Source organism: Halyomorpha halys, unplaced genomic scaffold (genome assembly GCF_000696795.3).
Source record: "Halyomorpha halys isolate HHAL.00 unplaced genomic scaffold, Hhal_1.1 Scaffold1266.1, whole genome shotgun sequence".
Lineage (NCBI taxonomy): Eukaryota > Metazoa > Arthropoda > Insecta > Hemiptera > Pentatomidae > Halyomorpha > Halyomorpha halys.
Genome location: NW_027110142.1, coordinates 15,560 through 28,457, shown reverse-complemented (window position 1 = coordinate 28,457; position 12,898 = coordinate 15,560). Strand labels below are relative to the sequence as shown.

Sequence of the window (12,898 nt, the reverse complement as noted above, 5' to 3'; positions counted from 1 at the left end):
AAATAATTTATCTTTGTTATTTATAATTATAGCATCCTAAGTATTTAGGAGTGTCATTTGCACGAGACTTTTCCTACCACTTTAAATAATTAAAAGTTAATAAAACTGTAATATAATAACCATGTAAAATAAAATAAAATTTTTAAAAAATAATTTAAATATCAATGACCTTCATTGATGTAATGGATTCTAACCAGTACTGTTGCAGTAACGAGGCAGCCATGTTTGACGCCTTCACTCCCTCTGCCATAAACAGTCCTCATTTGAAGAAAATTAGTTATCTGTAATCAGGGGGCCTTACAACGTGTATTTTTGTTGAGTTCTCAAATATGAAATTTTTGACGACCGCTATACTTATCCTTATTGTGTATTTAATACTTAGGTAGGTGAAAATAAAAATCCTATTATAGGCAAATCGAATAAATTTGTTTTTTTCTCTCACAAATAATAGGTTTATCGCTGAAACAACTATCTAGTTAGTGGAAATGTTGTAACCAATATATGAGGTATAACCAATAACCATAAGCTCATGGGATGTTGGAGACTTCAGATTATATAAAAGGAATTATGTATTAGTGAGGAATTACTTTCAATTGGAATCAGATGAAAGTCTTTAGCAATTTCGTCCCTGCTCAGACTATAAAAAGTTTAATTAATCAACTTATTACGCCAAAGTTCCGTAAGCAGTTCTTTCTTACAAAGTAGGTGTGGATTGTCTTGTTTTGACCGAAATAACTTTATTGTTGAGTGTAATCCACATTTGATGAAACTTACTTTTCTGGTTGATGTAGGAGTACTTATACGGCGTAGGGGTGTAGATGAGACCTTCTGCTCCAGGGACCAGGTGCCTCATATCCGGGCGGAGTGGGAGGAAGCCAGCTAGCGCGGCGCTCAAACCCGGCCACTCCATTCCTTTCTGGCTCATTGCTATAAAAGAAAATTATATTATAGTTTTACATTACATAGTACTAGCGAATAAAAAAAAAATAAAAAATATTATCTTCTAAAAACTTTGTGGCGGACATGCTTACTCAACCATTTGATATCTTCAGTGATGAATCATTTTAGTTCATCAATTCTGATTATAATATCCATTCCTAAATATTTATTATATAACACACAATTTTTTTAAATACGAAACTTTTAAGGAGAGAATATTGCCACGAAACCTTGAAAAGTGTAGAAAAAAAAGTTTCAATCAATTTTTAAAAATTTTCTCAAAAATTAATGTTGTACTATTCCATTTCGATTCAGGCTTTAACGATGCCTGAAAATACTGTATTAAGTATTTAAAAGTACTTCCACACTCAAGGGCAATGAGTGCTGGGACTGCACAAATTTAATCAAACATTTACGGAAAAAAAAAAAGATAAATATAACATAAAATGGACAATAGTAATGATAAAATAATATATGAACATATTCAATAAACGTAAGTAGATAATTAATTGAAAAATAATTAAACAACTGGTGTTAAGAAAACTAAATAAATAATTTTTAATTTATTTATTTGTTGTTTAAATTTTTATTTATTTTTTAAACTATACTGCTACGACTCTTATGTTATTTTTTATTATTTCTATTTTTTTTATATAACTTAATTTTTTTATATGTGTGCGTAGTGAAAGTTTTAACAAAAATTTGGTGAACCATAAATTTAAATATCATTTCTATAATATTACATTGAGTGATTGTTTTAAGCTCCTAGAAAAGAGGAATATGGGATAAATAGGAGGGGAAAAGTGAGAATTAAAAGTATAAGTTGAGGAAGAGAACAAGAAGGGAAGAGAAAGAAAAAAAGGAAAATAAAACTGAAAAAGAAAGAAAACAATGTAAAAAATCAGAGTATTTTGATAAATAGTTATAATGGAAAAAATATATAAGTTTGATAATAACTTGTACTATTTATGTTTTATTACTACTTTGTTAATTGCTCATGTCAGTATTTATATTTTATTACTGCTTAGATAATAACTTATGTTATTTATATTTTATTACTACTTTGTTAATGGCTTGTGTTAGTATTTATACTTTATTACTACTTTGTTAATTTCTTGTGTTAAAATTTATATTTTATTACTACTTTGTTAATTGCTCGTGTTAGTATTTATATATTATCCTAAGACTGATTAGAAACCTGTGTACTTGTAACAACACATTGTATTTGGGTGGCATTGCTTGTTATTAAATAAACAATTTCTCTCAATATTATTAATTTATCAGTACACCTGAGATGACCATATTATTATTATAATTAGTAATTATTTGCAAGGGCATTATTCACGTAATCCGATATCCCAGTTGATAGGGGCACTCCCTCAGGCGCAATAGCGTTATTGTCTGAAATATATAATGAGCAATTAATACGCCCTGATTAGGAGCTAACTGTTCCTATGGGACTCAGTGTAGGCTGAAATAGTTTAACGAGGCTTGAATACTGAATTCTAAAAAAATCTTCCGCTATACTATCTTCAATTTTTTTTTTATTTGAAATAATTAAGCGTTTGGCATTTTGAACAGTAATAAAAAATGTATTATGAACTTCAACTATGACAGAATTTGATATATAGACAAAAAGACAGTTTTTTCACCCCAATTTTGAATTACTTGAATGAAAACTATACATAATTACTGGTCAAAATTGATGATTCTGCCAAGTATAGCTAGGAGGAATAAAAAATGGTGGCTGTTTCAAAAAGTAAAAAAAAATTGATTTTTCATTCGGAGCTCTATACCTTTAAAACTACGAACAACAATAGAAAACCTAAGAGAATATCATTTAAAGTAGAGTTAACTTACTAAAATGTGAGCTCTAATACAGTTATTTACGTTCAATAGTTCTCGAGATATAGCTTCTTAAAAAAAAACATTTCATTAAAAAATGTACTGAAAATCAGTGGTTTGTGAATTTATTTTGAGAAATCTATATGTCAAAAATCATTCGACATGCAGATGTCTAGTAGCACTCAAATTAAAGCTAGTTTAATGTACTATACAGTAATTCTTGACGTTTATCTTCGTAGGAGCAGTAGTTTTCATGATATTTGCTAAAATAAATTGATTTATGGTTGTTCGGACAATAAGTTTGATTTATGAAAAAATTTATTTCAGAAACCATTGGACGTACTTAAGATGTCTACCAGCACTCCAATTAAAGCTAGTTAAACTTACTATAAAATAGTTTATAACTTTTATCTTTATAGGATGTACTCAAGATAAACTTCATGGACTACTTTATAGTCCATTAAACTGCCTTTAATTTGGGTGCTAATAGACATCTGTGTGTGGAATGGTTTTTGAAATATAGATCTCTCAAAATAAATTCACTACTGATCTTTCAGTATTCATTCGGTACAACATTTTTATGAAATGTTGCTTTTTAAAAAGCTGTATCTCGAGAACTATTGAACGTAAATAGCTCTATTAGGGCTCATATTTTAGCAAATTTACTCTACTTTAAATGATGTCGTCTTAGGTTTTCTAGTGTTGTTGGTACTTTTAAAGATGTAGAATTTCGAATGAAATCTAAATTTTTTTTAACGTTTTGTAATAGCCGCCATATTTTATTCTCTCTAGCAATACTTGACTCATCAATTTTGACCAATAATAATGCATAGTTTTTATTCAAGTAATAAAAAATTGGGATGAAATAACTGCCTTTTTTCTCCTCTTAGGCTCTTGTATTAAGACAACATAGCAAAATATTAATAAAAAAACTTATATCAGTGATAAAAGTGTATTAATAGTGTTTGCAGAGAAATAATTTTGACTGTGGTTTTTAATGGATAATTGACTGATTGGATATAAATGTTTTGACCTGGGCAGAATAGCCTGAATGAAGTTTTTAGAGTGGTTAAATTATATGTTTTCATAGTGTTATTGAGATTGTCCCTGAAGATGGCCGAATTGGCCGAAACGTTGGACGTGTAAAATAAATAAAAGTTTTGAGACTATAATTGGATAGTGTTTTGAATTATTTATTAAAAAATTACCAGTCTCAAGAAAAAATTTTAAGATTATAAACAAATATAATTATTTTTTATTAATATAGTAAAATAAATTAAAGGATGTTCAATTTCCTATCGTCTTTATCGTAAATAAAATATTGCGTTGAGTGCTAAATTCAAAATATAATAAATACTATTACTAAAGAGTTTTTGAATAGTTTTTTACTTTGTATAGAAATAAATAAAACATTCACTTTAAATGAAATCTTAAACAAAATCTCAACTCATAACTTATTAAACAGTTGAAGCCAAAATTACTATATTATAAACAAATATATAACATTGCTGGTTACATAATTAATTAGGATGAAAAGTATTCTTAGCAGTCGATAAAATAAAAAATATCTTGTGATTTCTTTTGTGCGTTCCTTTTTTAAAGCAATTGGAAACTTTTAGTTCAATTGACCCAATTACTGCAATCTTGAGTTGGGCCTCGGAAGGTATGAGAGTCAAAATTAAACTGGATGTATAAATGTTCGTATTGACAACAATAACTAAGGTACAAGTATTAAATGACAATGGGTTGTTAAAAAATTAACTATTTGTAGCGTTTCAACGTAACTATATAAGGACCAATGACCATCTTCTTTTCAAATGCCTTAGAGGGTTATCGTTAATAAATCGAGATAAAGATTACCAACTATTGAATTTATGTGAATATTAAGCTAGTGTTAGTAATTAAATGTTCATGGGTTTCAACATGTGAAATATATCGAAACATAAATATGTAGATTAACATTAAATATAGATTACATGTATCTTTAAATAAGTTTTTTAACTCATTCAAAATTTTATTGAACAAGAGTACATTATTCTGGAACAATTTATAATAAATAATTAGTAAACAGGACTTGGCCGTAACTACTTTAAAAACATTTTAGAAAGCGAATTTATAACTAATTTAAACAAATTAAAATATTTAAGGTATGTAACTGAAAATATTAAACATATTTGTTAAGTAAGATTTGCCTGCGTTTTATCTTTGCTGCATATTTAAATAAAAATACCAATAAACAATTTTTTTTTTTATTTTTCGGACTCAATAAGTCTTCTACTCAACATAGTCATCAATTTACTGATTCACTTTATATAAAATATTCTGTTGTGTGGTGTTAACTTAAACATCATTGTACTTTCAAATATCTTAAAGTTATAATATAAAAGATTGGATAGAAGAACAGTTAAAATGACCGATCACATTGTGTAATATATGAAACAAATGTCCTTTGTACGCATTTGTTCGGTTGCTTTGATGGACATCCTACGCAGAGGGTTTTAATTGTCAATTTAGGATGATTAAATGAAAAGCCAATGAAGTCTATTCCGTCATGTCTAAGGATAGTCAAGATATTTAGCTTACATTCGTCAGTTTGTGGATTCCAATGAATCACAGATTTCCTACTAAGGATTCAGTTAAAATTTCTTTCGATCTTCTTAGGATGAAACTATTCGGAAGTAAACTTTATATTAAATTCTTGTTTTTGAAACCAAAGGATAAAAATACCCATAAAGCAACGGTTTCAAACATTTTTTTTCGTTTCAACTTTTTATTTTTTATTGACATTTACAACTGTACATAAAATACAACAAGTAAATTTAAAGTAAGATCATAATGGTATGATATAGGCATGTAGAGAAACTACCTATTGGTAGCACTCTAAAAACATTTTTATATTTTAAGGTCTCCAGGCCATCTTTTCAGGTGCCTCGGAGGATTGTCAGGAATGAAAGAGGAAGCAAGGTTAGAAACTAATGGGTTTGGGTGGATAGGGAGTTTATTAAGATTGATATCTGGTTCGGGCAAAATCAGTTAACATTAAGGTCTTTATGGATGATTTTATTTGTGACAAAGTAAGGAGCATTGAGGATTCTATGAGGGATTTTGGATTGTAAGGATTGGATACGAGAGGAATTCGAAGGTTTAGTGAAACCCCAAAGCTCAACTCCGTATGTCCAGACAAGCCTTATTATTGTCATGTTGTAGATCAGTCTTTTGTAATGAGTTGGAAGTTTAGACCGTTTGTCTAGTGAGTGCAGTAATAGTCGGAATCGACGTGCAGTTTCCTGTCTTTTTAATTTGGTGTGAGGATTCCAAGTTAGTCGTTTGTCCAGATGTAGTCCAAGGTGGCGGATCTATTCTACAGGGGCAAGAGCAACATTACTAAAGTATACTGTAGGGCAGTCGGCAGGTTTACGACGGATAGTAAAAGTCATTTGATTCTATTTGCTGGGATTTTTTTTTTGTCCTCCAATTTCGGCAATATTTTTCGAGGGCTGTGATATGGTACTGGAGAGTTTGCGGGCAAACACGCGTCATCGACATACGTGGTGAGGATAGTGTTGGCATGTCAGCTGTATAGACTGTGTACAGGATGAGACCAAGAATACTACCTTGAGAAACACCAGCGGTCTGAGAGAAAAGGGATGAGCAGGGACCATTCTGGTTTACTTTGAATAATCTATCAGTTAGAAAGGAACGGATGATGAGAAAGTATGTAGGAGATATGAATTTACGGAGTTTGTAAAGCCGTACCGAGTGCCATACTCTTCGTTTAAACTCAAAAGACAAATTATTAGATATTGCTTAGTTATGCAAGACTTTAAGTAAATAACTTAAAACCGACAAAAAAATTTTGTTGTGACTTCATAAAGAAATGTATGTTATCCCTCCTTTCAAAGAAATATGATATTTTAAAGAAACAACCTAAATTATGCTCAATATTTTTAAATATTCCAACTAGAAGATTATATAACTGAGTTATACTGATCATTTGTTGTTGGCGTATGCTGGGTGAAGGTTATGAAAATTAGAAGCGTAAAGAATTCAATTATCGTCTTGCTAATGTAATTCTAACTGTCGGCCTAAAATAGATTTCTCAAGAATTAATATGCGTGAATTTACATACATTTATCAAAGTTACCGACCAATTGGAGCGTTTAGAAGAAAAACATTCCTGGGTTTAAAAACTAACTGAATCCGAGATTCAGCTAGGAACAGGAGTTGATGAATTTCAATTGTTATAATTTTGAAAATAAGTAAATAAAAAGATCTTTGGCTAAGAAAAGTATTTAGTTCAGCTGAAATCAATATATAACGATTAAAATTAAAAGTTAACAAATGATATGGGTATAAGTACACAAAAGAAACCATCAATAAATGAAATACTTTTCATGCTAAATTAACTGCTTAATTTCTTAAAATAAGATATGTTCATTCATTTTTATTTTCATATTAGCAAATTATATTGATAACTTAAACTGAAACAAAAAAAAAATGAAAATAAATAACATCATTATTTAAAGGCATTGGCACGATTCATGACAAGTACCAAAGATAATGTGTGTGTTCAAATAAGTCAGAATATCATATACTTCGTATACTTTCTATAACACATTTGTTGTTAAGATCATTTTCCTTCAAGAGCGTACCCAAGATAAAAAATGTGGGGGAGGGGGGCGTTAGTATTTGCTTAAAAACATTTTTTTTTTTTTATTTAATTAATAATTGTTTTCACTTTTAGGGGGGCAACTACCCGTCCTGCCCCCTGCTGGGTACGCCGATGTTTGCCTAAAAAGTGTTAAAATAATACGAAATGACGTGCATCTGTTTATTATGTTTAAACGAAATAATGTAAATCAGTCTTGGATTATTCAATTGGCAATGTACGCAACTCCTAACTTTGTCACAAATAAAATCAACCATTAACGTTCCGTTAATCAGGTCCGAACCAGATGTGAATCCTTCCGTAACCACACAAACCCTCTGTCCTTGCTTCCTCTTCAATTCCCGATAATCCTTCTAAAGCGTCTGAAAAGAAGTAGGTCTCGCGACCTTTTAATATTGAAATATTATTTGAGTTCTACTAACGGATAGATTTCCCACATGTCTAAATCAGATCATTATACCATAATTCACATCGCATTTACTTATTATACATATTTTAGTTAATACAGTCTAAATAAATTAATTTAAAAAAACAACAACATTTTTAAAATATAAATATCTGTTTAGAGGTACATAATAATATATTTATACGTGAAGAATAGAATCGCTTATCTGAGGAAGAGTTTAGGGTTATAGGATGTAATGAGGTCACATGTGTAATCTTTGGGTGATGTTGAATTTTACTGAAGGATTCGACGCTTTGGGAAAAATGTGAACTATTTTCGTTTCTCTTTCGTATTTATGTTAATACGTAAAATTATACTATTCCTGTCATCCATTCCATATAAAATATAATGTTATAAATAATTAGGTGTAGATAGTTGACCGTAGATTAATGGTTGGAGAAGTTTGTCGGGGGGTGCGGTCAGCAAAGAACAACATAAATAAACAAAACCATATTTATGAATTATTATTAAGTATTAAATTATCAGTTATCAATTTTTTATCATTTATGATTTAATTCAATATTTTGTATAATTATAAATTTGTTTGTATACTATTCCTTTTCAATTGTATGTTTCTCTAAATGTTGTTTTTATCTCTTTTGTTCTATAGCCCTGATGAAGACCTGAAACTCAGGTCGAAACGTCGGCATAAAATAAATAAATATGGTTTTGTTTATTTATGTTGTTCTTTGCTGACCGCACCCCCCGACAAATTTCTCCAATTAGTTATAAATAATTATATAAAGAAGGTGATAAAAATAACCGATTGTAGTGAATTCGGTAAAGAGTAAAGTGTTTAAAATATTCTTGGAAAATGTGTAACCTAATAAATTTATTTATAATCTTTGAAGTTTGGGATGTGAACTTTAAGAATTTAAAATAACATGATGAATACAAAATAAAAATAATGACGAATTAATGAATAAAATTACAGTGAATAAAAATTATTATGCATTTAATTACATGAAAGGATTGTCTGAAGATATACAAAGAACATTTAAATAATATGATGTTGCTATAGACCTAGCAACAAAATTAAAAATTAACTGAGCAAAACAAAGGTCAAAATAGAAATAAAATATCTATCAGGACTGATAAATAAAATTCCGAGTTTAAGTTGTCCTGCTATTTATATAGGTGAAACCAGTTAATTATTGGGTAAGAGAATATATGAGCACAGTAAAAACATAAAAATTGAGGAAAAGGGCCCAAATAAAACAGAATTGGTGAAGCATGCAATCCAAAAATAAACCTAGTTTTGATTTTGATAACACAATGATTTTACACAGAGAAAATAATAATTTAAAAAAAATACTGCAGCCATTAATATATAATAAAACATTAATTATACAGTAAATTTTAAGTCAGACACAAGAAACTTAAATCAACATTATGCAGATATTTTTAGTAAAATTAATTTATGATTATAGTTGAATTTTAGATAATTATTTAAAATATAAAGAATTTTATAGGATTTTTAATTTAAAAAATAGACCAAAATGTAGTATGAAATAAAATGATAATATACCTAACCTTTTTGTTGAGGTAGGTTAAATAATATTGTTATTATATGTTTAATGATAATAAAATAACATAAATTGGTAAGAATAGAATTTATTATAAAATGTAATAGTTATAAATACCGGTCAATTAAAACGTGGAATGGTGCAAATTTATTAATGAAGAAATATGTTTTCTCTTATTGGTTTTGGGCTTATATGTTTATTTTGACTGTGTTAAATTTAAGTATACAAATTATTATTAATAGTTTTTATACTGTCACTAATAAGTTAAAATAAAAGTTGTTAATTTAATATATTGTCCTTGATGATGGCTGAAGCGGCCGAAACGTTGGACATGTGATTTGATTTAATAAAGAAGTTTTGAGAATATTTGGATATCTTGTGTTATAATTAATTATACGAAAGGAATATTAAAGATATCGGGATATGGATTAAAAGTATCTAAGATTTTTCGAATATCTGTGATTTTCTTATGGTTAGGTTTAAGACTCAGTATGGGGTAAGTAATTTAAGTCCTTGAGCTTTTTAAAGGCATCTGTAATAATTTGTGTCTGGTCTTAAGGATTTTACTAAGGTCTAGTGATTTTCCAAATTTTTTTAGTAAATTTAGTTCAATCTAATTAGTTTCATATGGTGGTTATCCAGTCCTGTGCCACTTCAAGTATTTTTCTGGTGAGGTTATGGTTATGAAACCATCGGCTATTCTGATCAAGTGTAACACCATATTGAGTAGTATTCTATAAATTTGGCAATTTCCTGTGACGCTCAAGATCTGCGTTTATCTGTTAATGCAAATGTCTTGTGGCAAGGTAGTCTGTCCAGAATAATGAGCTTGAGGTGATTTTATAAACGGTCCTTATTGACGCTTTTTGTTTCTGTGTAATGACGTCAATCTCGGGTTTGGTTTTAAGTTAGTCCGGAGTTCGTCAAGATAGTGTCCTCGGTCCCAACCAATCCACCAGGTATGCCGATGACACATATGTTCTCGCAGTTAATAATAACAATATATAATGTACAATATACTTTAATAATGTTGCTCTTGCCCCTGTAGAACAGATCTGCTACCTTAGAATATATCTGGACAAACGACCAACTTGGAATCCTCACAAAAGACTGAAAATAGAGGAAACTGCACATCGATTCCGACTATTACAGCACTTGCTTGACAAACGGTCTAAACTTCCATTTCATTACAAAAGACTGATCTACACAACTATAATAAGGCCAATATAGACAAACGCAGTTGAGCTTTGGAGCTCCATTAAACCTTCGAATTCCTCTTGTATCCAATCCTTACAATCCAAAATTCTTCGTAAAATCCTCAATACTCCTTACTCTGTCACAAATAAAATCATCCATAAAGACCTTAATGTTCCATATTTAACCGATCAAGCTCGAACCAGATATCAATCTTTCCATTATAAACTCCCTAACCATCAAAACCCCCTAGATTGTAACCTTGCTTCCTCTTCCATTCCTGACTATCTTCCGAGGCGTCTGAAAAGAAGTTGGCCACGAGACCTTCTAATGAAAGAACGTTGTTAGAGTGCTGCTACCAATGTGCAGTTTCCCATAGAAAAAAAAGTTATTTCCCATATAACGGTTTTGTCCCAGTCTACTGTATCTGAATAAATGTAGAAAAGATAACCGGGTGATCCGATAACTAAGACGAAAGTAAATTCAATTGTTATGCCATCATGTATTTTACAACTATTACTTCACTGGAGATAAACTCTTGTCAATGTGATTGACCTATTCCACAAAGATAAGAATACGATTTTCTTCGCAATGGATTCTGCGACCGAAAGCGATTTAAATCACCATCTTATTTGAAACGGAGTGATTCTACGATGTATTCAATGTATAATCTGTTTAGGGTAATTGAAAAACACATAGAAGTCATTTGCGAATAATTCAACCAGATTATAAGGCTAGAATAAGACTACAACTGAATCGATGATGTTTGCTATATCGTTTCAGGAACAAAAACAGATCCAATGTACTCAGTGACTTATCTTAATATTATTTTGAAAGCCAACTTTTGAGATCCCTTGAGCTCCTTATTCAAATAACATATTATAAAATAATAATGATATTATGCTACCCTTATATTGTATTTTAAATGAAAATCAAACAAAAATTATATATTGGTCTGATCAATATGATTATTCGTATATATTTTTATTCAAACTTTTTAAATTTTTCCTACATTGACTACACCAGTTAAAGCTATATCCTCAGCTAACAACTGGCGCCAATTTTGAATCCGTTGTTAGCCCTAATATTTAAAACAAAGCTTGACCTGTCAATAATTGGCACATGTCAATAACTAGTTCACTTAGCTTTTTTTTTGTTAATGGTATATACACATTATATAAATGGTATTAAATGTATATACACAATTAAGTTAAGCGGAAGAACATGCTATGTGAAATTTCAGATGGTATTAAAAGAAGAGTTTTGCTAGGAATAATATTTTTATATGCTCCATTCTGTAAAGTGTCCTGCATATTTTTTCTAAAACTTAAAATTGAGGTGGTTCTAAGCCGAAAATAGGATTATGTAATCATTCAATACACTTAGCTTACTCATAGCTCTTTAATTATGGACAACATTTTAGATTTTAAACAGAGTAGTTAAGGTTCTTATGTATGTTTGCCTAAATGTAGAGAGTATTGAATGAGTTTAATTTGATTTAAACAAGGTTTCTATGCATTAGTACTATAAATTAAACTATCAATGACTACTGCAGGATTTGGATGTTACGTATGCATTTTGAGTATACACTTCACGATTTTGCACATTTTATGTTTTACTGCGCAAAAATCCGGTCTCTAATAATAATATTAAAACCAGTAATTATAAAAATGATCAATGATTGGTCGATAATAATCTATTGTTGCGATTGGGAAGCTGGTGTGGTCACTAAGCTTTCCTTGGCACAATGATCCTCCTCTTGTGACCTCTAGGAAGGCCATGGCATTTAGGTTGCTTAATTTATATTCCACATCAGCACACCCATGGTTTTCATCACATCTCCGTCCCAAGAACCTGTTTTGAAATACGACTATACGGACTACGAATACTGAAGTATTCCCTCGTAAAAGAACTATTTGCGGGCACTTTATGGAATTTGTAAGTTGTCATATTGAAGGATTGATGTTTGAAAAATATATATAATTTTAGTAATATCCGAACAAAACTATTATCGTTATCGCGTTACACCAGAACTTGTCGTAACAGTGACAAGTCGTACCTGTTTCTTCTGTTTTCTGTTCTGGGTACAAGTGTACCCTCCAGAACATGATACTTTTTGTCACATATATCGACCACTAGCTAGCCAACAAAAACGGCATCATGAATATTTTTTTAATACTGATTTTTTATTTGGTTTCGATAATACCTGATACATTTTTACTAGGATTTCAGTTTTAAGAGGATCTCTCTCTCTCTCTCTCTCTCTCTCTCTCTCTCTCT

General features: G+C 30.0%; 1 protein-coding gene across 1 annotated transcript in view; it reads right to left on the bottom strand.

Moving 5' to 3' along the window:
• The window catches only part of LOC106689035 (scavenger receptor class B member 1), a gene marked incomplete in the record, with an annotated part of 50,092 nt that overhangs the window by 24,291 nt on the left and 12,903 nt on the right, over positions 1–12,898 (bottom strand). Inside the window, 1 exon segment of the mRNA XM_067048268.1 lies at positions 775–927. Within this exon segment, the coding sequence (XP_066904369.1) occupies positions 775–925 (151 nt within the window).